At 31.6% G+C, this 25,529-nt stretch overlaps 1 protein-coding gene across 1 annotated transcript; it reads left to right on the top strand.

The window, feature by feature from the left end:
* The first annotated feature begins 11,116 nt into the window (after positions 1-11,116).
* On the top strand, positions 11,117-12,819 carry LOC131598243 (uncharacterized). Its single transcript, XM_058870862.1, has 3 exons — positions 11,117-11,431; positions 11,509-12,462; positions 12,607-12,819. Exons 1-3 carry the CDS (start codon positions 11,117-11,119, stop codon positions 12,817-12,819), a joined length of 1,482 nt encoding a protein of 493 aa, XP_058726845.1.
* Positions 12,820-25,529: the final 12,710 nt, after the last annotated feature.

Here is a 25,529-nt window from a genome sequence, read left to right as displayed (position 1 = left end):
GACGGGTGGGACAATCAGAGATAATATGGCCCCGCTTCTTGCAATAATTACAAAACTTCTTACTGCAACTCTGAGCAAAATGTCCAAATTGTTTGCAAGAGAAACATTGGACATGTCGAATATCACGACCTTTACCTCTACTATGAGGAGCATATGCAAACATAGCAGACTCAGAAATGACAACATCACGAGACATGGATCCTTGAGTAGCAAGACGCTGTTCCTCTCTGAGAAGTTCACCGACACATGTATCTAAAGAAGGAACGGGATTCCTATTCAACAAGGCACCTCTGATAACCTCAAATTCTGCACGAAGCTTCATGAGAAATTGATTTCGCCTACTAGTATTGTAGACCTCTTGGACATCCGCGAGAGAACTTTTGGGAACATCAACATGTATAATTGCAGAGTGTTCTGTCCATAAATTCAAAAAACCAGAATAATATTCTTGAACAGACAGATTGCCTTGTTTGTAATTGGCAATGTCTAGCTCCAACTGAAAACGTTTGGCCGCATTGTCTAGGTTATAGATACGCTTCAAGTAGTTCCACATTTCTTGGGCAGTGGAAAAAGATCGCAAATTATTAATCATGTGAGGATCAATAGTACCGAGAATCCAAGTGATAATCTGAGCATCTTCTATTTCCCATGCATCTAAGTCAGTTGTCTCTAACGGTGCCAAAGAGACATCGTCCAAGTGACTCCATAATCCTTTCCCTTTGACATACATCCGAAACTGAAATTCCCAAACAAGATAATTCTTTCCTGTAAAACAAACACAAATATGATCTATCTCTTCTTCGGAAGCCATAATATCAGAGATGACTTAAGAACAATTTTGTTAACGTAACAATTTTGTTAACGTGAAACAAGAAACACCAACGGAACACTGAAGAAAATACTTGCCGACACCAAATCAACACCCCAATTCAGGATACTCGCCGACACCAAGTCAAAACCCTAATTTAGAATAATTTCCGACACAGAGTCGAAACCCTAATTCAGAATAATTGCCGACACAGAGTCAAAACCCTAATTCAGAATATCTGCCGACACCGATACGATAACACGATCAAAGCAAACACGATTTGTAAGCACCCGAGATTAGAATCGCAATCTTGGAAGAGATTACCGAGAACCGAGATGATTTCAAGTACCGAGAAACGAGATCTACCGAGACGATTTCAAGAGCGACCCAGTGGGGTGTCGCTGAATAAAGGCAAGATTAACCTAAAACTCACAGGTTTGATCGAAAACCTACTGATACCATGTCAATAATTCTTGGCTTGATACTTTTCTCATTATTATTTCTCGTATATATAAAGGTTACAGGGCTATATCGGTAATTACACTAAATAAATACATTTAAACTAATTCCTATTCACAGAACGACGAATGCCGACTGAGAATGGTAGAAGAAGAAAGAGAATCGATTTTGGATTTTATTGTTTTCAGTTTGAGAAGAAGAAGAACGAGAATCGATTTGGGATTTTAGGGTTTTCAGTTTGAGAGGAAGAAGAACGAGAATTGATTTGGGATTTAGGGTTTTCACGTTTGAGAAGAAGAACGAATAACAAAGAAACCTGTTCGTAGGCGCTTTCTCATTATTTTAGAAATTTTGAAGTTTTTAATTACCTAAGGCATATATGGCTTATGTATTAACTTTAGGCAGCACATTGGTCTTTAGCAGCACTTTTCAAAAGCGCAATGTGAGACTTTAGCAGCGCTTCTACTAAAATTTTAATTTTTTTAACTTATAGCTACGCTTTGGAAAAAAAGCGCTTTTTTTTAACTTATAGCTACGCTTTGGAAAAAAAGCGCTGCCTGTGCAAACGGCCTATAGCAGCGCTTTTATGAAGAGCTGTCTAAAGTAAGTCTTTGGCAGCGCTTATGCTCAAGTTTTAACTTATTTTTTTTCTAAGAACCTATAGCAGCGCTTTTTTTAAAAGCGTTGTCTATGTAGTGCTGTCTAAAGTCAATTTTGTAGTAGTGCTTACACAATCTTCACATATGTAATCATAACCACAAGTCAATTCATATATTTTCAACAAATCATATGAAACACATTCTCAAGTTTAACATCACAGCAAAAACACACATCCCCAACCGGGCACACAATCATTCATACCAGCACATATGCATTCAATCATATATAATATCGTTAGAAAGTGCCCTTACCTTAGCATGCGTCAAACACATTCAACTTACGCTACATGAGAACGGTATGTCTCTCTCGACGAGGTGTCTATCCAGTTCACACTTTCAACCTTTTAAAATACACAAATTAATTAAGTTAACACTAACCCAATTACATCCATAATTAAGACTCTATTTTGGCCACTTACCTAATCAATTAAAATTATCGTTTTACTAACTAATCATTTTATATTAAAAAGAATATATCATTTCAAATAAAAAATAATTTTTCTCTTAGAAGAGTAATAAATTATTAATGCAAGAAGTTCTTAACTCACTAGTTTAAATTCATTTATTATTTTTAGCAATCTATTGTATCAAATAGTTTGATTATACTTTAAATAAAATCATTGTCTAACAGCCATAAATATATAAATAACTAAAGGGTGATGCTAGCACTCGGGCACTCGTTAAGGATTCCAAATATAGAAAATATTCTTTATATAAATCTATTATTTAAACTTTCAATGCATTGAATACAAGTATTTTTAAGAAAAACATATCTTTTATTTCTTACAATAGTCAATTATTTTAATTTTTACTATATTTATTAAAAGTATTTAATAAGCAAAATATACCATTTTAAACTCTTAACCAGTGCCTCTGGGGCACTCGTTAGCATTACACATAACTAAATAATATTTGATTGAAAACTAAAACAAAATTATCTTTATTTATACCTTTAAAGCACATAACTTTCGAAACAAAAAAATTTATATTCCTTTTATACTAAAAATTTCAATTGTAAAAAAATTCAACACATAAACTCTAGTCATTTTTACAAAAAAAACAAGTTATTATTCTTTAAAATATAATATTACCATCTTTAAAACAATAATGAATTTAAATCATCCCAATACAATTTTAACTTTAATCAAGTTTAAAGACAAAACAAAATTATGATCACCCAACGGATCTAAAATATTAATATATTTAGTATTTGATTCTAAAGATATAACTTTCAAATTAAAACAGATTTGATATCCTTATACATAAGTTACATAAAATTGGACTAAGTGATAATGAATTAACTTAGTTCTTTTTGATCATACAAGTATAAATTTTAGTTATAAATTAAACTCACTATTTTCAATCAATTTAATAAAAGTAATTCAACAAAAACTAGAGCAGTGAGTCCTTCTTTTCCAAAAAAAATTAATCCAACGGTTAGTTAATTATAAATGCAAGAGTATTAAATATCATTTATTTACATATGTCGTTACGTGTATATGTACAATTCTAATAAGTTTAATTTTCTCTTTTCTTTTCAACAAAAGTTATTAAAATAATCAACATTTTTAAAGTAACAAGCAGAAAATATCTTCATCAAAATATATGACTAGTAATTTCTTTATGGAACTTTTTAAAACTCTCATCAAGATTGGGCAGCTAAGATAATATAAAAGAGGAAAAAATATTTGGTTACCTCAAGCTTTAATCTTTTCTTTAATCATCTCTTAAATTGATCTACTAAAACTCTCTAAAAGATCATTCAAATCTCACAAGGTATATATGTAAAATGCAAGAAGAAGAAAAATATGAAGAGTGGAGGAGGGAGGTTCGGTTAACATAGAAGAGGAGAAAGACAATGTGAGAGGTGTTGATCATTGTTTTCTTAAATAGAGAATGTGAATGAATTATGGCCATTTGATCAAATGCTAAATCCATGTGTATTAAATCACAACTCTTAATTCTCTCTACTCACAAACATTGTAATAGTAATAAAACAACTAAAAGTATCTAGATATTTTAGTTACCACTTGAAAGTGATGCTTAGTAATTTTCTTAAGTGATGCTACTTAAGGAAAAGACCTAGATTATATTATATTGTTAACCGAGATATACACACACAAAAAATACCCGGAACGAATAACAGTTGAACGCGTGTTTTATTAAAAAATAAAAATAAAAATATTAAAATGATCTATGCGGAACGAACTTTAATAAAACAGACTAAAAATGATCAAAATTTTAAATAAAAAATACCTGGTTAAACAGACTTTGACAGGTAAATTTATGACCTTAAATGCCGTCGAAAAAATAAAACGAGCTTACCAACACGACCTATGTGCAACATGGATTAATAAAATAATCTGGTACGAGTAAAAACTCGAAATATTTTGTCTGCTAATTATTCACACGGTGTCGAATCACTTCAACCGATCAGTTTGTAAAACTCCTATTTAAATTTTGACGCAATAACAATATTTTGCATGGATAATTAAAACTATAAGAACATGATGCTATTATTCATAGAGTTTTGGTAGCACTTCGGCATGGTCTCTATCAGGGGTGGCCCTGAGCACGGGCTCGCGGGGCGGGAGCCCAGGGCCCCATAATTTTAGGGCACTCAAATTTTTTTCTTACCCGTATATATATATATATATATATATATATATATATATATATATATATATATATATATATATTAAAAGAGAATTTTCTATTACAAAAATACTTGCTAAAAAATACTGGTTAACAAAATTATAGGGATACTACTCAATAAAAGAATGTAATCTCTTATAAATAGAATATAGAGTAGAATAAAATCAATTAATTTATCTAAAATAAAGTTAATTAATATATTCATAATTTTAACAACTAAAGAGTTTAATTGAGACACTAAAATTAAAACAATGATATCAAAAATATTTTATATTATTGATCCCAAAATTAAGAGTGAAGCACTACTTCAACTAGCTGAACAAGATAATGATCCCTAAAATAAAAGTGAAGTCGAATCTTTAGCAACTCATGAAATTGGAAACTTTGAATTTTTTGTAGCTATGATTATTTGGTTTGAATTGTTAATTGTTGTTAATGAAATTAGCAAAAATTTGCAACAAAAAAAAAAAGACATGTGTATTGATGTGACTATAGAACTAGTAAAAGGTTTGATTGAGTATTTGAAAAAATATAGAGAATCTGGATTTGTAAAAGAGTCTTTTTGAAATCATTATTTCTTACATATTGTAGATCAAACAATTGGCTCACTTGATAGAAGATTTGAGGAGTATAACACATATGAAAATATTTTTGGATTCTTGTTTAGTATTGAAAGGCTTAGATCATTATTTGATAAGAACTTGAAAGCATATTGTAAACATCTTGAAATTGTTTAAAACATGACGATTCTCTTGATCTTGATGGTGAAATTTTGTTTGAAGAATTGAAAGTTATTAGAGAAGTTTTAACATTTGAATCAAAATCAAGCTATATGATATTGAGTTTTTTAAAGACTTTTATCTGTTTTCCTAATGCACACATAAATTATAGAGTAATATTGACTATTTCTATCAGTGTTGCATCTGTTGAAAGAAGTTTTTCTAATTAAAATTATTAAAATCCTATTTGAGGTCTACTATGTCACAAAATATATTAAATAGTCTTGCGTTGATAATTTTTTGAAGAACATTGATTATGAACAAATTATTAACAATTTTGCGACAAAAACTGCTAAGAGATGATATTTAAATAATTTTAAAGGTTTGGTCAATTTTTTTATAGGAAAAAAGACGAAAAGAAGAATAAGTCTCTTTATATTGGTTTATGTTTTGATATAGTATACAATGAAAATGTGTTTTTTAATCCAATTATTTCTTTTATTCTTATATATTTATTATTAAAAAATTATAGGGGCACCACCCTTTTAATTCGCCCAAGGCACCCAAATTCAAAGGACCGGCTCTGCTTATTCTTATTATATGATCGTCATAGAGGTAAAATATTTTATCTTATAAAAATACTTTTGAAACTCTTGATGACATGAATATTAATATTTTCTTAAATTAAACTATCAAACTCAGTTGCTTGTTATGATATTATTAAACAGGCAAGAAGAGCGGCGAATATTCCTACTTTGATAAGTGTTTTAACCACAATAATATTCTACGTTATATGCGGGTCTGTTGGATATGCTGCTTTTGGAGGAAATAGTCCGGCAAACTTACTCAAAAGATTTGAGGATAAAGAGTTGGTTGTCTTATAGGTGTTTTTTATGATTTGATAACATTGTAATGAATTATTTAAAGCTTCTTAATGAACTTTTATTTTCTCTTATTATCTTTTTTACAAATAGTTTGTGTTGTAGTATGCATGTGATAGCTGAGTCAGTTATATTTTTTATTAGTTGGTATTAAAATTACTATTAATAAAGATTTATTTGAAGTGAGTAATAAATGATGGTGGTTCAATAATTAATTTTTATTTATTTTTAATATTTAATTGGTGCAATTAAAACTTTTATTTACTTATATATTTTTTAATAGCTATCACATATTTAAATAAACATGTATGGGAAAATAGGTGATTACTGTAAACTTATTCAAATATAAAAACGTGTTTTTCTAGAATTTTCCGTTAAGTTGTATACTTTCAACCATGTCTTTTTCTAAGTTTAGTTTTTCTTTCTTCCTAAATTCCTAGTATAGTAACAAAACAAAAGACAAATATGTTATGTTGGTGTTTGTTTGATTGGCATGTTAAACCTTATTCATGCTCATGTAGCAAGTTAAGTGTCACATAGATTAGGAAAACATATTTAAATGATAGAATAAAAAGTAATTTTAAAATATTGATAGAATCATAAACGTGTATTTTACAAACTTGTTTGAGAGTGAATGATTAGTTGGTGATTTTAAAAAGAAAATAGTAAAGAATTAAATTTGAAAAAGAGAGAAAAAGAAAAGGCATATTATGTTGCAGAAATGGATTATATATTATATATAGTTGGTGTAAAGTGAATTAATCATGCCCCAAGTTGACACTTGAGTTGAGATCTCAAAACTATGCACTACTACAAAAAAGTTAATTTATATCCATTTTTTTATGAAATTAACACCTATTTTTAGGGGGTGTAAATTCAGAGGGAGGGAAATATCTAACAAATTTACACCTGTTAAAAAATGAGTGTAAATGCATTTTATTTTACACCCTTTTTTTTATAGAAAATAGGTGTAAATACATGCTATGTACATTCTTTTCCAAAGAAAATTGATGCATATACATGCTATGTTACACCCTATTTATTTAAAAACAGATGTAAATACATGCTATGCTACACCTTCTTTTAAAAAAAGGTGTAAATACATGCTATGTTCCATATTTTTTATTAAAAAACAGTTGTAAATACATGTTACACAATTTTTTATTAAAAAATGGATGTAAATACATGCTATTTTACACCCCTTTTATTAAAAAATAGGTGTAAATACATGAGATGTTACACTCTTTTTTTATAATCCCATACAATTGACAGTTCTTTAGGTGAGTTCGAGTGCCATGTTCTTGAGGTGGATTCGAGTTCCATTGAAAAAAATTTATATTATATTGTTGAATCATATATATTTTTATTGGTATTTAGATTATTAAAATTTATTAGAAATTATTATTTAAAATTTTATTATTATTTATGTTTTTAAACTTGTACATCTTTGACTTCTTCTAATAATAAATCTCTATTTTACTTTTTTTATGTTTATAATGTTAACTTCTACACTACTTATGTTTTATTTGTTGAATAATAACTGTTTTAGATTGGGCCGGCGCGCGGTTCAAATATAACATGAGGCCCAAACCTTTCTTGACCTAAGAGAAGGCCTAGTCGGGCTCCTCGTCACCATAACCTATACTTGCCCATACACCGGACACGACTCACTCTGAGTAAACCCAGCTAACCCGCAAGCTCCTCGAGCGGAATTGTGGACCGAGCAGGATTACAGGCAGAGCTTCAAACGGGCGCTCTCTGCGAGCGCCTCCGTCCATCCTTTTCCCCGAGGACCCTTCTCCTCGTAGGGTTTCTTCACCCTCAATCCTCTGACCACGTCTCCCCTGAAACTTCGGAGTTGTTAACCCAGGATGGAGACCACTTGTTGTTGTCCGCTACACACGTAGGATTCTGGCAGTCTCCATTTTGGGTCTGGGCATTCAGTCCAAGATGGCGATCTTAACCCAACACTGGGAGCTATAAATACCCTCTTTCACTAGAGGGTCAGGTAACATCATTCATTCTCACTCTTACATTGTACTTGCATTCTGATTACTCTCTCTTCTCACTTTGGCATTAAAATACCTTCCAGGTACGCTCCCTCAATTCATTCAAGTCCAACTATTACAGACCATCGACGATCCATTCTGATCAGGTATGATCAATAATTTTCAAATTTTTTATTTTTATTTATATTTTTAAATTAAACTACAGCTAGTTTTTATATTTCATAAAATTTTTTTTTTTGAATTTTCTTATTTAAAATTGTTAGCTGAGGTTACTTTAAGTAAATTAAAATTTTAGAATAAATATAAATAAGAAGATGAACGAAAATTCAAAAATTAAGAAGATGAAGAAAAATTTAGAAATTAATACAATAAAAGAAATTAAAGGATTTTAAATTAAAACTAATAAAAAAATTAAATAAAATAATTTAATTTTATTCTTTTGCAAAGCTTGAAAAGTATTAAAAATTTATAGAGATGTTTAAAAGTTAAAAAAATAAATATAATAGTATATATAATACTAGCAAGAAACAAGTAGAGTAATGAACCAAAATAGAGTAATACCTACCGGTTGATAAGGTGAGGAGTGTCCCTCTATATATACTCTTTCAATGCTCTATCTCCAACTAATGTGAGACTTTAGGATCTTCCTAATACACTCCCTCACGCCCATTACTCTTTTGGGCTTGGTGCGTGGATAATGGTGGGCGGCCCATGGTCCGATCGATATGCTCTGATAATTTGGTCAATCCTTACAAAACCGGTTGGTATGGTGAGGAGTGTCCCTCTATATATACTCTTTCAATGCTCTATCTCCAACCAATGTAGGACTTTAGGATCTTCCTAATATTAACATTTATTAACTGATTATAACTTACTATGAATAACATACTCAATACAAAAATATAAAATATTTATGAAGTTTATGGAAAGCTTATAAAAATGGTGAGTCATATAAACAAATTATTTACCAAATTATAGAAGTGTTGAAGCACTATTTCAGTAAGAATGATTTATTAAATTATTATTAGAGTGAAAGCTCATTTTGGTCCCTCACAAAAATTATAGAACCCAAATTAATCCCTTAGAAAAAAAAAGACTCTGTTTAATCCCTCACAAAATAAAACCGGGTCATATTAGTCCCTAAATCATTGGACTATTCTAAACCTATGATGTGTACGGTTAATTTATCTACGTGGCATTAATATTTTTTTTCACAAAATAGAAACAGGGAACTAGGTTTTTCTCTTTAGTCTCTCTTCAATCTCCCACTTTCATACAGCAAAATCAATTTTTGACGTTGACGATAATGACAAATAATTCCACTAAAAAAGACGATATACGGCATACCGGAGACGGAGACAAAGGTAAGTTTCTTTGTTATTATAATCTTAGCCTTAGTATCAACGTGCAATTTTGAAATTAGCGTTTGAAAGTTAAAAAAATTCATGTTAGCCTTTGAAAATAAAACTCACCAAAAAATTAAAGTTGTCATCTATTTAATTTTTAAAAATTATTTCCTTTACATATGTCACCAGTATATTTCTGTTTCATGATTCTTGAAACAAACTTTGCGGTGGAACCTTCAATGTACAAACCAAAAGTTGAAGCTATATACCCTGTTAACATGATATACGTTTGAAAATTGAGAATTGTCTTAAATACTTAGAATACCATATTGTTTTAAAAGTTGAAGCTGAACTACCAATTATCTTAAAAACTTAAGCTAGGATACTATATGATAAAGGATGAAATTAGGATATCATGTTATATTATGAATTTTCCAAAAAATTTAAGTTAAAAGAACAAAAATTCATGATAATAACCAAGGTAATCTTAGCCACTTATTTAACTGTGAGGACCGAAAATTGGTAGTTCAAAAATAAAAGTAACCTTATTTTAATCTTCAAAAATAAAAGTACAGTAACTATATATATATATATATATATATATATATATATATATATATATATATATATATATATATATATATATATATATATATATATATATATATATATATATATATATATATATATATATATATATATATATATATATATATATATATATATATATATATATATATATATATATATATATATATATATATATATATATATATATATATGTTGTTTAACTGTATTGATATGTATTGATATGCAGAAGCGTTTCTAAGTGATTCTGAAAGTGACTTCGACAGTGATGACTTTGAGTCGGACAATGAAAGTTATGAAGACGATAATGTCAATAGTAATCAAGGAAATATTGTTGGAAACATGGTTGACTCAAATGGAGAAGATAGTGACAAAGCTTCATTTGAAGCTGATGGATATACATCATATTCTGAGCATATTAGGACTCCAGAATCCACAGATGATGAGGGAAGTTCAAAGTCAAAGTTTTATGTTTTTAACTCTAATGCTATTTTTGGTGAAGTTAGAATAGAAGAAGGCATGGAATTTATAAAATTGGAAGATTTTAAGAATGCCGTGAAAGATGTGAACATTGCTCTTGGAAGAGAAATTAAGTGGAAAAAGAATGATAAAATAAGGGCTAGGGCTGTTTGTCGTGTTAAGGAATGTCCATGGGTTGCATTTTGTTCATGGAATAGCAGTAGTTTTACTTATCAGATTAAAACAATCAATCCAGAACATGCATGTTGTAGAGTGTTTAGGAACAAGTCTGCTAGTAGAGATTGGGTTGCAAATAAGTTGAAGCAAAGATTGATGATTCAACCTGACCTTAAAAGGAGTCAAGCATATGAGATGATGGAGGAGGAATATTCTGTCCATATCAATAAAAAAAATTATCTAGGGCACTGAAAAATGCAAGATTAATAGTAGAAGGTTGTGAGAAGGAGTAATATGGACGAACTTGGGATTACTTGGCTGAATTAAGGAGAAGCAACCCCAGATCAACTGCAAAGATGGAAGTGATTCCCATATTGGAATCTCCTCCGTTATTTCAGAGACTGTATGTTTGCTTGGATGCTTGCAAGAAAGGTTTTAAAGCTGGATGTAGGCCATTGATAGGACTTGATGGGTGTTTTTTGAAAGGATATTATGGGGGACAACTCCTATCAGCTGTTGTTCAAGATGCTAATAACCAATTCTATGTTATTGCATACACAATGGTTGATTCTGAGACAAAAGATAATTGGAAGTGGTTTTTGACATTACTTGAAAGTGACATAGGAGACCATGTGAGCCATGGATGGAACTTCATATCTGATCAACAGAAGGTAATTTTATTTTGTTTATAATTTACATGATTAGATTTTGTGATTTCTTTCAATATTGTTTTGTTCTCTTGTTATAGGGATTATTGCCTGCACTAAAGGAAGCAATGCCACTTGCCTATCATAGGAATTGTGTACTCCATATATGGAAGAACTTCATCAAGCAATATAAGGACAAAGAGTTTCGAGGTATTGTGTGGCAATGTGCAAAAAGCACAACTGAACCAGAGTTCAATGCTCATATGGACAAATTGAAGACACTTAATGAAAAAGCATGGAGTTATCTCAACAACATTGATAAAACAGCATGGGTGAAGGCATATTTCAGTCATTGGCCTAAGTTGGATAACATCACAAACAACATGTGTGAAGTTTGGAATAGCAAGATTGTGAAATATAGAGAAAAGCCTATTTTTACAATGATGGAAGAGTTGAGGTGTTACTTGATGAGGAGGATGGCATCCCATAAGAGAGTCTTAGGCACATGCAAGAGTATATTACCACCTGTTCAACAAAGAAAGATTGAAAGATTAAAGGTAGAGAGCAATAAGTGGACACCTCAAATAACAGGTGATGATCAATATGAGGTTCGAAGACATGGCACAAGCCTTGGGGTGAACTTGGATTTGCAAACATGTACTTGTCAAATGTGGCAATTGACTGGCATGCCTTGTATTCATGCCATTGCAGCTATAGCATATAAGGTTGAGAAGCCTGAGAATTATGTGCATCAGTGGCTCACAATGGAAGCTTTGAATGCTACTTATGATCATTACATTCTACCAGTCAACAGTCAGGAATATTGGAAAATTACAGAGCATCCTAAGCCAGAACCACCAAAGTTGAAAATACCTATCGGTAGACCAAAGAAGCATAGAAGGAAAGATGCAATTTCAGAAGATATGCAAGGGAGCGGAACACGTAAGGTTAAAAGAAGATATGAAGTGATTTGCCCAAAGTGTGGTGAAGCTGGTCATTATGAAAAGACATGCAAGGGACCTCCAAAACCAGGATATGTGAAAAAGAACAAAAAGGTAGCAAAGAAAACAACAACTATGGATAGTTTGTCATAAACTCAACCTCAATCACAAAGTTTGTCACAGGTAATAATTTTGTCACTTCTACTTTTGCTTGTAATTTATTTCAATCTAATGTTATGTTAATATTTAATTTTGTAGCTGGAATCACCACAACCACCAGTTGTAAGGTCTACTCCTATTAGGCCATCACCACCTCCTGTTACACCATCACCTCCTCCAGTTAGGCTACCAACACCGTCTTTCATTGCATGTCCTTCAACAGTTGGAACTTCATCGATCCGACCACCAACAGGGCCTAGTAGTCATGGATTCATGCCTACTCCTAAATTTACACAATGGCGGCCAACTTGATGTTTCCTTCTATTAATTTAAATTTGTCTTATAGATTTTATGACATCATCAAATGTTTTGTTTTTAAGTTGTAATTGTTGGTACGATGTTCTTTGCAATTTTATGGTACTTTGTTTGTTTTGTTGATTTTATTTCGATGATACTAGATATTTTGGATTTTAAAGTTTTATTTGTCGGTGCAATATTTTGAAATTGGATGATACTATAATATTTTGAATTATGAAGTAATTATATTGTTAGCACAATATCTTTTGAATTTCATGGTTTCGTCATGTGCAAGCTAATTATTGTTTGTGATGGTACATATATCTATAATGTATATGATAGGATGTAAAATTTTTGCTCCCTAGTTTTAAATTGGTGGTACTATAATGTATGATTGAACATAGGGACTAATATGATCCAATTAAGTTTTGTAAGGGACTAAATTGAGTCCCTTTTTTTTGTTAGGGACCAAAATGGGTGTCTCTTACTTTTGTAAATAATACACGTGGCATAAATAATACACATGGCACCAGTCACGGTTTAAAAGTATGTGAAAAAAACCGGTTTGAAAAAATTATTAATACGGGGACTAAAATGACTCGGTTAAATTTTGTAAAAGATTAAATTGGGACTTTTTTTTTCCAGGGATTAAATTGGACTCTTCAATATTTGTGAGGGACTAAAATGGGTCTTCACTCTTATTATTATTTTACAATATTTTATTTATTACAAATTAAATGATGTTAAATAATGTTTAATTTTAGAGGTGTAATGATACTGTTATTGTGATTTTGGGTTTAAATAACGATTTTTCTTTTTCCTTTTTTAAAGGCAAGTTTAACTTAAAATGTATACGTATAGTGAAGAAATTTTGGATTTCAACCGTGAGAGAGAAGTAGAAGAATTCACCAGTGATAATGGTAATGATACTAATAGGGATACATCAAAGAAAGAGAATTGCAATAGTACTAAATGTTTAAGGGAAATTACACATGATGATATAAGAGCTATGTAATTTAGCACAGAGGAAGAGGCTATACAATTTTACATAATGTATTTACGTTTTCATGGATTTTCTATGAGGGAGGAGGATGTGATGCGCAATCATGAAAATAAGATTGTTATGTGTTGATTACTTTGTAATAAAGAGGGTATACGTGATAGGAAAAATAAGAAGAATGAGGATAAACATAGGACAATTATGCGAACGGGATGTTGTGCTAGACTTCAAGTAGCTTATGACTTTGTTTGTAAGATTTGAAAAGTTACTAGTTTTGAGCCCTCTCACAACCATGAGCTAACTCCTGCACATTTTGTTCATTTGATTCCCAATTATCGTAAATTGAGTGAGGGCAAAAAGAGGAAAGTCATATTAGGGGTCATAGGGTTAAACTAGGGAAAATGGTTTAGTTGTCTAATTCTGTGCAATCGTAAGAATTGGGAGAAACACTGTGAAGAGAAGGATAGGGCACAAAGAGGCGAGAGGAACCTTGGATTTCGGTAGAACGTGAAGAGAAGTATGATTCAACTACGAATTAAGGTAAGGGGAGTTTTTTCATTGTTATTATAATTTATTTAAGGCTTAGATACTTGAAGGATTATTGGGGTTTGGTTGTATTTTTGATGATGAGATAAACATGACAAAATTGATGATGATTTGATGTGGTAATTGCTTCCTATTGATGCACAGGATGTATAATGAATTGAGTTGTTGTTGTATTAGGTAAACATGAGGAATTATGATGATTTTGAGGTTGTATTGTGTTGGATTCGAGTGGAATAGAGGCTATTTAGGTGCAGAAATTCGCAGCAATGAGGAAAACAACACAACAAAAAAATTCAACACAAACCAGGGATAGGTCAACCTGAAGAACAGGGAGGTCGATCTGGGAAAACCCGAGGGAAACACACTCCACAACCGTGACCTATGCGTAGACCTAATCAGGGCCTTGCGTCGACTCATGCATGCCCAAAGACTCAGTATGAGTCGACTTGAAGAACAGAGAGGCCGACCTGACTAGTCCCAAGTGACATCCATTTTTGGTAGATTTTTCTAAGGCCATAATTTGAGTTTTCGAACTCCGTTTGATGCGTCATTTGAAGCGTTGGAAAACTAACGCAATGATTTATGTCTTGGAAGAAAAAAATTATTCATAGGATATAGTTTTCTAGTGCTTGTATTATTCATAGGATATAGTTTTCTAGTGCTTGTATTATGATGTTTTAACGTGAAGAACTAGTTATAGCTATTATGTTATAGAATGTAGTAAATGATGTTATGTTGTTGTTTCCTTGATATAACTAATATATCTATTCCATATGTCTTTTATAATTATTATGATTTACTCACCCTTTCTGCTTGAAAATGTTGCCTCAAAACTTGGGTAACTTGCAGGTGATCAAGATTAGTGCAGGAAGCTTAGGAGGTAGCTTCAGAGTGCGCTTATTTAGTTTCTGTTGAGTCCAGCGTGTCTTGCTCTGATATGTAACATCGGGGTTGGGATCGATTGGTTGTGAACCTTAAATACCTTCATAATTTTGAAGGATTTTGCACTACTTTTATAATCATGAAGTTATAAACATGAAGTGTGATGATTTTGTTGATGTTTGAATTACCTGTCATGATATTGATTAATTTAATGAAGGAGTTTTTTTTAAGAATTATTAATTCCGCTGCGAAGTTTAAAGGAAGTTGGATTAATAGTACTAAAGATACTATTTATGTTTAAGTGTTTTGCAACCCGTGTTACGGAGCAGGATTGTTTGTTATATGATGTTCTATGAAGATGTGACGCCCTTGTGTCTTATTTGTTTTAGTTTTCATAAAAATATATGCGAAATTATACGTGTGTCAGAAGAGTCTTACAAATGATATATAAAATTTCATTCGTAAATAAATATTATACAAATAATACGATAAAATATATTTTGTCAAAGTAGTATTTATAAATGAATAATATTTTGTATTTTAATGATATATAAATTAAAATAAATATTATACAAAGAATATGATAAAATATACACATAATACTAGTTGCTTTCTCTAAAGAATTAAATAAATATATATTGGTTAGTAAGATTTTGTTACATAATGCGGTTTGGTTTGGTCTACAAAATACAAATCGTAAACCAAACCGAACCGCACAATTGTGTTAGAAAATGACTCAAACACGTCCAAATCAATTGCGGTTTTTTGCGGTTTGGTTTGATTATTTTTTGCGATTTTTTATTAGGCCAGTTTGATTTTGAACACCCCTAAATACATGGTACTCTGGTTTGGGTGAGGTAAAATAACCACCCATTATATCATTGGATCGGTTTGGGTAAAACCACAAGTTTGTGGGTTGGGTAGTACGTTACCCAATTTTCTCTCTTCCTTAAATAATTATTAATGATATGTCACATTTTTTCTTAATAAATAGTTTAACATATTACCGCTATTTTTTTAAACATCAAATGACTAAATGCATTCTGTAACACCCTTCTAAACCCCGCAGAATACAAATTAAATTCAGAGTAAAACATGTAAAAGGATGCTACAACTCCTTAAATAAAATAAAACATTTGTCATGCTTTTCCGAGGAACATAAATCAATATTATTCATCAAACATGTTTAACACAGCGTAATAGAGTTTCATAAATTGAATAATGTAAAACATTGGTTATCAACACCAAAGAGTGATCGACTCATAAATCAACCAAATTATCCAAATAATTAAAATAAGAGTTTATTAAAATAACTCTAAAACAAACGTTCCCTAGTGTTACAAGACTAGAGTATGACACTGACACGAGTGAACTAACAAATTAGCTTTACAAGCTATCCTCACCAAGCACAACACCGCTACTCCTTAATCGGAAAATGGTCAACAGTAAGGGTGAGACATATTCACAATTAAACTATATTATGAGTTCATAAACAACAAAACATCATAAATAAATTGTTCACCCTATTGCAACATATTTTAGATTTTCAATATCCAACCAACAATTCACAAAGCACAAATAACACAAGTCACATCACCACATTATAATACATCACCACATTATAATACATCACCACATTATCATTAACTACCATAATCTTATCTAATATGAACAAAAACTAATAAAACATGTTACCTCCGAATTTATTAAAGACATTTTGAATTTTTCACATATATTAAGAAAAATAATACTGCCTCCCTCCATCCTTAAATATAAGATCCCATAGAGTAAAGTAAATTGTGAAAATTAAGAAAATTTGTTAGAGTAAAGAATATATTAACAATTTTGTACAATTTTGTATGTAATATGATTAGGGATATGTTTGGAAAATAATAACTAATGCACTTTAAAAGTTGAAGAGGGTCTAATAAAAAAGGACAAAAAAAATCCAAGAGGATCTTATAATTAGGGAGGAAGATACGAATTATTGTATGAAAATAAGAAATTATAAATGTTTTTACAAAATTATCATTTATTAATAATATATATAAAAGATAAATTTATATAATTGAAAAAATAAAAAATAATAAATATTTAAGAATATAATAGAAAAAATATCATTAGTTATAATTTTTTTTTGTAAACAAGATATTAAAAATGGAGAACTAAGGATTCTTCAACCCGATTACACAAAAAAATATTATTAATTAATTATCTATTAACATTATAAAGTGACTTATATTTAGAAAATTTCTTTAGCCACCTCCCTATGGGGGTCACCCCCAGCGAAAATTCCAAAATACCCCTGCTTCGGAAGTTCATTTCCGAAAGCGTCTTTTTTTGAAAAAATTGACTTATTTCGGAAGTTCATTTCCGAAAACATTATTTCGGAAGTTCATTTCCGAAAACATTATTTCGGAAGTTCACTTCCGAAATACTGCTATTTCTGCAGATTTATCAAAACACTCCCCCTCCCCCAATCATTTACCCTAAATCAAAACAAAAAGTGGCAAAGGCGAAAATTTGTGCAAACAGAATTCCAAAGCTGCATCAAAGCTGCTAAACAACATTCAAAAGCCCTCAATCCTAACACTTTGTAAGTTTTGAAATTTTTAGATATATTATTCAAATGCATGTTATTTAGGGTTTTAATTGCATAAATGATATATGGTTAGGTTGTTAGTAGTATTTAGGTTGTTTAGAAGCATTTTGATTTGGTTTGAAGTTTGGTTTAGGGGTCTGCCATGGAAGTTGCAGAAAACTCCATCGCAGGGGTGTTTCGGAAGTTCATTTCCGAAAACACCTCCATCCCAGTTTTCGGAAATGAACTTCCGAAATGTATCAGAAGTTCAAATTTTTTTGTTTTTTATTTTGTCTCGCATATTAATCGATTTCAATTGTTTACAGGAACATGTCAGACAATCAACCAGCACGCAGGACTGCGTCTTCTAGAGAGGGTAGGGAGTGTCCGTTTTAATTTGCAAGTACTTTATTTTTAACGCCTTTGTTTATTGTGCCTGTTTCTTTGAAGTTTGTGTCCCTTTCTTCTTTTATAAAAGGAGGTCTCATGGACCTTTCTTTCTTCATTTTTACGCAGGAATGGGTGGCGCTAAGGGAAGAAAGGGTTCTTCAAAGAAGGAGGTGAAGGAGGTGAAGGAGGTGAAGGAGGTGAAGGAGAAGAAGAAGGTTTTGACTGGTTCTGCTTCTCGTCCCCTGGGGGTCCATGGCTCGGACGTGCAGACTCAGTCTTCAGGCGTGATCAACGCTGATGGTTCTGATACTGAGTGGGATGAGGATTGGTATAATTATCTTCATTCGGAGGAGTTCGCTCGTCGGGAAGAATAACGTGTTTTTATTTTGTTTGATGTGTATTTTGTAACGCTCGTCGGGCAGAATAACGTGTTTTTGTTTTGTTTGACGTGTTTTGTTTTGTTTTGTTTTGTTCTGATTTCGGATTGTATCGCACAGTGTTTTTGTATTGGATTTATCATCTTAGTTTTTGGATTGTTTTGATTTCAATATGTAGATTCTTGGATTTCATCGCCGCGAACACTATCCATCTTCTGGATTATAAACATAGAACTTTGACTTTCCCAGCGCACCCCTTTGTTTGATTTTTTTGTAATGACGTCCCCTGATCAGGTAAGAAATGTGGACACATGTGCCTACGTAAGCCTTCTAAGACGGTTACCTTCTAAGAAATGTGGTAACACTTTCCTACTTAAAAGCCTACGTAACAAAAATTGGGAAGCTCCACAGCCACGCCCTATTTAAAAGAATAAAAAACCTTTTGAAATTTCGAAGTTCCCTTTTCCTTCTCCCCACCACTCTCAGACGGTTAACTTCTAAAACACTTTCCTATTTAAAAGCTTCTCACCCATTTTTCTTTCAAAATATCCCAAATCATTTTCGATCCTAAGTCTTCTTCTTTGCTTTAACGTTTTCTATCTCTTGTTACTACTTTCATCACAATGTCTCGCCGCGGTGGAGGAAATCATCCCGAAAATCGCCGGAGTCAACCATCTCCTGCACATTCTCAACAATCATCCATCAATGCTGCAGGATCATGCCGTGGTGGTGGTGGCCGTGGCTCTCGCGGTGGAAGTACCTCCAATCCTTCTTCCTCCGGACATCCACCTCCTCCGTCATATGCTCCGGCCCCGGTTACCTCTCCTCCGTCTGTTGTTGCAGCTCCGGTTGTTCGTCCATCTGTTTCAGCGCCGTTTGTTCCATCTGTCCCAGCGCCGGTTGCTTCCTTGAGTTCGGCTCTGATCTCCATCGAGAGCCTGACTGCCGAAGTTAAACAGAAGGCTACTCTAGAGTCGGCTCCGTCGTCTCAGAAGGAAAATTGGGAAGGAAAATTGGGAAGGAAAATTCAAGTTCGTGCTAATCATTTTCAGTTGCGAGTGGCTGATAAGGATCTACACCACTATGATGTAAGTATAGTTTGCTCATAAGTTTTTTGTTGTTGTTTATTATGTTGGTAAGTTACAATGTGGTATGGATTTCTAGAGGATCAAGACTTTCTAACCTGTTGCAGCGTCTCCTCCATCGTCTTCATCCGATTAAATAAAGCGAATCATTCTTGTTTGTTATTTTTCTTCTGTCCAGACCTTTTTTCGGAAGTGCATTTCCGAATTCCTCCAAGGGGGGTGAGTTCGGAGATGAACTTCCGAAACACCACATTTTCTGAAAATGTAACTTTATTTCGGAGATGCATCTCCGAAATCAATATTTTATATTAAAAAAAACACGTTTTCGGAAGTTCATTTCCGAAAACACCTTTTTTTCAAAAAAAAGCACCTTTCGGAAATGAACTTCCGAAACAACGGGTAGTGTTGTGAATTCACCAAGGGTGAGCAAGAAGGTTAGGAGGTGGGTGAAGAAATTTCCTATTTATTCAAAGCTACTTATAATAAATAACGTAGAGAGTATTTAATAAAAATAACCACAAAACACTAATCAAGAGTATAAAGAACTCATACTCAGTCAGAATAAGCTGAAGTGTAACTTTGAAAAACATGCACAATATCTGTCAAAAAAAAAAAAAAACATGCACATACCTTAGGGTTTAATTAAAAATTGTCCACTTGAAATAACCTGAATTGATAAGAAAATACTTTCAAGACTACTTGCAATAAATGTAGGTGCGATGGTGGCTGTAAAATTAAAATGGAAATGACGAGCCTGCAAAATAAAACATTTAATCGATCAAAACATGATAATTCAAGACAAGTTACAATGAAAATTCTAGTATTATCCATACAAGTGAAGTTAGTAGTATTAACAAAACAAAGAGAACACCGCCTTTTCTAGGTATCCATCATAAATAATACAACCATTCTATCACTTCACAAAATGAATTTACAAAAACAACAAGCAGTGATGATACCTTAAAACCTTGTTTCTCTCAGGATTATATAACCACTTGTACAAGTACAAGATAAATTCGGAATAAATCCCGTGATTTCCCCGTCAACTTCTGAAGCACTACTAAGCCACATAATGGAAGTTTGGCCGATGACTTTTTCTTTTTTAGTAACCTTTTTCTTTTTCCTTTTTATTAAAAAACAGTGTAAAGTCCCATTCAATATTATTTTAGATTAATCATATAATTTGAAGAATTTAATTCGAATATACCGAAAAATATTTTTCCATTGACAGTGAATTGTGAGATCTTAAAGTATGTTTAATATTTATTTTAACAATTAAAATTTAACAAATTATTAATAGATTTTTTATTTTTTACTTTGTACTTAATTACTAGAGTTAGAATATAATTACAAAAGAAATTTACATTTATATATTGTCATCTTGTATGACGTAGTAATTCACCTATCATTATAGTTACATTTCAACATATAAACCGAGATTTAGAAAAGTAGAGGTGGACAAATTGTCGGGTCCGGTTGGTTTGAGGCCCAAACTTTCCAATCAGGTCAAACAGAAGGTACTAAAATAAGACTCAATTTCCACTAAATTTAAGAAAATATCTCAATCCATCCAATGATACTTTTAAATAGGGGTGCACAAAATATCCGGTTGTGAAATCTATAACCAAACTTAAAATACTTTTAAATATTCAGATATAATTGAATGGTTATTAACCGGTTTAGTTATTAATGGTTTGGTTATCCATTAATATAATCTGGATATAATTAAATAATTATTAACCGGTTAAATTATTTTGGATTCGGTTATAATTTGGTTATAATCCAAATTCAAATATTTTAATTATCAAAATAATTTGTCTTTAAAATGTAGTTATGATTAATCATAACCGGTTATATAATCATAACCAAATTTATAACCAGTTTTATAATCAATTTTAATTAAAATGTAGTTATGATTAATCAATCCAAACCATTTAAATGGTTTTAAAATGGTTATGGTTTGATTTTTGAAAATAACCAACCATGCACACCCCTACTTTTAGACATCTAACGAAATTTCATTTATGCCCCATGATTTCAAAGATATACATTATGAATACGATAAAATATATTTTGTCAAAGTAATATTTATAAATGAATAATATTTTGTATTTTAATGATATATAAATTAAAATAAATATTATACAATGATAAAATATATACTAGTGATTTCTCTAGAGAATTAAATAAATATATATTGGTTGGTAAGGTTTTGAAACATAATGCGATTTAGTTTGGTTTGGTTTGATTTGGTTTGCAAAATACAAACTGCAAACCAAACCGAACCGCACGATTGTGTTAGAAAATGACTCAAACACATCCGAATCAAATGCGGTTTTTTGCAGTTTGGTTCGATTCTTTTTTGCGATTTTTTATTGGGCCGATTTGATTTTGAACACCCTAAATACATGGTACTCTGTTTTGGGTGAGGTAAAATAACGACCCACTATATCATTGGATCGGTTTGGGTAAAACCACAAATTTGTGAGATGGGTAGTAGGTTACCCAATTTTCCTTCTTTCTTATATAATTATTAATGATATGTCACATTTTTTCTTAATAAATAGTTTAACATATTACCGTTATTTTTTTAAACATCAAATTTCTAAATGCATTCTGTAACACCCTTCTAAACCCCGCGGAATACAAATTAAATTCAGAGTAAAACAAGTAAAAGGATGCTACAACTCTTTAAATAAAATAAAACATCTGTCATGCTTTTCCGAGGAACATAAATCAACATTATTCATCAAACATGTTTAACACAACGTAATAGAGTTTCATAAATTGAATAATGTAAAACATTAGTTATCAACACCAAAGAGTCATCAACTATTAAATCAACCAAATTATCCAAATAATTAAAATAAGAGTTTATTAAAATAACTCTAAAACAAACATTCCCCAGTGTTCAAGACCAGAGCATGACACCGACACTACGCCAAACAAGACTTTAGACAGCGCTTTTTTTGGCTTTAGACAGCACTTTAAAGCACTGTATATTCCAGTGCTGCTGTAGGTAAAGACAGCGCTTTGGATTAATGTAAAAGCGCTGCTATATGACCCCTTTAGGCAGTGCTTTGACTTTAAAAGCGCTTTCTTATGCACCCCTTTAGACAGCGCTTTCACTTTAGAAAGCGCTTTGAAAAGTACCCCTTTAGCAGCGTTTTCTCTTTAGAGTGCGCTTTTGGTTATCTTTTAGGCATCACTTTAGACAACGCTTTTCTTTAAAAGCGCTGTCTATTCCCCACTTTAATTCAGAAGTGCTTTCTAATGCACCCCTTTTGGCAGCGGGTTTTTGTTTAAAGTGGCACACAAAATAATAATAATAATAATAATAATAATAATAATAATCATATTAATAATGATAATAATAATAATAATAACATTGTTTGAAAATATGATACAAATGAAAATTCAAAACCACCTCAGTAAGAAAATTAATAATGAAATGATAAAATACAATCAATAGTTAACCTATTTACATTATTTGATAATGTACAATCAATAGTTAACCTATTTACATTCTTCCTAACATAGTATATGCATGGGATTTTCAAACAAAATATTACGTATTTAAAAGTTATACGTGAGTGTCACTGCCTTTGTCACTTCCATCCCTATTATTTAAGCCTACACTTTCATTATTTTGCTCGTCATTACTTCCCGAATTGCTATCAAACTTTTCATAATATTGAGATTTTCAAAAATAGCAGGCTTGAGAACATTATTTGGCTTCACGGATCTAATATAGTGAGGTTCTGTTGAACTTAGGGTCTCCATCAAAGACTGAAGTTGTGACCGCATTTTTCATAAACGTGTCATTTACTACTAGTATAACATAAAAACAAAACCCCAAAAACTTGAGGTAGGAACTAGGAATGTCACAAAGACTGTATGATAATGAAATACAATAGAGCTCAGAAAAGGAGTGGTATAAATTAATACCTTAAAGCGAGATCATATTGAAGAAAATTTTGATGATTTTGAAGATTTTTCTGGAGAGCGGGAGAATAGACCTGCCATTAAAGAGAGTTTTGAGGCTATCATCAGATCCTGATGTTCTGCCACCACATAATCCTTATTTTTATCCAGAAACATATCATCCTGATATATCACCTAGACAAAGAAGAAATAGTTAAGAAGAAGGCAAACAAAATATTACAAGCAACAGTTTTTAAGTAAATAAATAAATAAAAGGTTGTGAAAGGAAACATGTGATAAAAAAAGAGTAAAGATACCTCCCCGATATAATGAGATATTGTGAAATTAGTTCGAGAAAGTTTCAGTTTGATAAAGCGCTTGTTGTTCTTGAATGTTTGGTACAACTTCTGAGCGAATGTTTCATGTGTAGTCTTAGGAAACATATTGTTTCACACAACAAGGCTAACATGAGTACAACTGTACAAGCAGAACTACAAAATTCAAGTAATGCATGATATTATATCTTGCATATATCCTACTTACAAAAAACTGGAAAAAGCATACAACCGTAAAAACTAAGATAATAAAATAAAGTAGCATCCTAAAAGGCAATGCATCTAGCTTCTATAAAACTAAAAGCAATACTAAATGAACAGTGAAATCACTGACAGTCACATACCAGGCTTCATCAAGAAGTAAAATTATTCCTCCAGGTTTCTGCAAAAGAATTAATACTAAAATCATCATTACCTGAATTTAGTGTGTAGGAAATAAAGGTGTTTTTCTAACTAAAGCAAGTATTTCCCATCAATAACATTTCATTTGATAGGCTATACTTGTATCCATTCATTGATACTTTTAGACATCTAGCAAAATTTTATTTATGCCCCATGATTTTAAAGATATAAATTAGGAAACACCTTTCTTTTGCTAAAATATGGTTTTTTCGAAGCTACATCTACGGTAGTATTTTAAACTAGTTAAAGTTGGGAAAAACTTCAAATTAATATCATTCAGGGTTTTTCCATAGATACATCTACGGAATGTCTTAGCGCCTGAATATTTCATAGATATAGCTCCGGAATTATCTGATATACTTTAAACCAGCATGATCACTTCCCCATTGTTGTTTTTCTTCTTCAACACTCACCTTTCACCAACCTAAAAACCCTACATCATCAATATCACTTTTCATTTTAAAATTCCATCTTTTTGGTGCAACAAATCAAAGGGAGCAAGAGAAGACTGAATTCCAGGCAAAGATTCAACTTTATCCATTACATTCCTCACATCATCAATTTTTTGTAAAAAAATGTAATGTTGCTTCCGTAGGTACAACTCGGAAACGTGTTGAAGATGAAAATGTTTCGTAGGCACATCTTCGGAACATGTCTGTGATGTTTTTTTACGTAAATTTTTTAATTTTGTATTATTTTTGTTATTGTTTACAAATAGGTATGGTTCACCCTGATAATATCTCAAAAGAATTAGTTTCTACAAACGATGTTTCTCCGGATGTTAAATGGGTTGTCAGGCTGTAGATGTCGGCGGTGACTTTAATAACAAGCAAGAGTTTGATGATCATGATAGTATGCTCACATGGATTCGTAGGAACGCATCTAGCCTTGATTTTGGTGTGATAATAGGAAGATCGAATAATGGTTCAGAAAGAAGAAATGTTAGCATATAGTTTGGTTCTACATCTTCGAAAGAGTTTTGATGATAACAAACATATAATTTTAGATAAGAACAAATATGCACTCTAATCCTACGCTTTACATTGCATAAGTTCTGAAGTAGGTAACATTGATTTCTCAGAAGTAGAAGGTTGCATTGAGAGAAGCTTATAAGAATAATATGTTCTAGACAATGGTTTCTCAGAAGCAGAAGGCTGCATTGAGAAAGGTTTACAAGAATAAGAAGATCTAGACGTTGAGAAA

The sequence above is a fragment of the Vicia villosa genome, linkage group LG4, assembly GCF_029867415.1.
Source record: "Vicia villosa cultivar HV-30 ecotype Madison, WI linkage group LG4, Vvil1.0, whole genome shotgun sequence".
Lineage (NCBI taxonomy): Eukaryota > Viridiplantae > Streptophyta > Magnoliopsida > Fabales > Fabaceae > Vicia > Vicia villosa.
This window is presented reverse-complemented; position numbering and strand designations above follow the sequence as displayed.

Coding starts and splice junctions, on each gene's coding strand:
- LOC131598243 (XM_058870862.1), top strand. CDS start 11,117: ATGGAAGTGATTCCCATATTGGAATCTCCTCCGTTATTTCAGAGACTG. Junction 11,432..11,508: donor TCATATCTGATCAACAGAAG/GTAATTTTATTT, acceptor CTCTTGTTATAG/GGATTATTGCCTGCACTAAA. Junction 12,463..12,606: donor ATGTGAAAAAGAACAAAAAG/GTAGCAAAGAAA, acceptor TTAATTTTGTAG/CTGGAATCACCACAACCACC.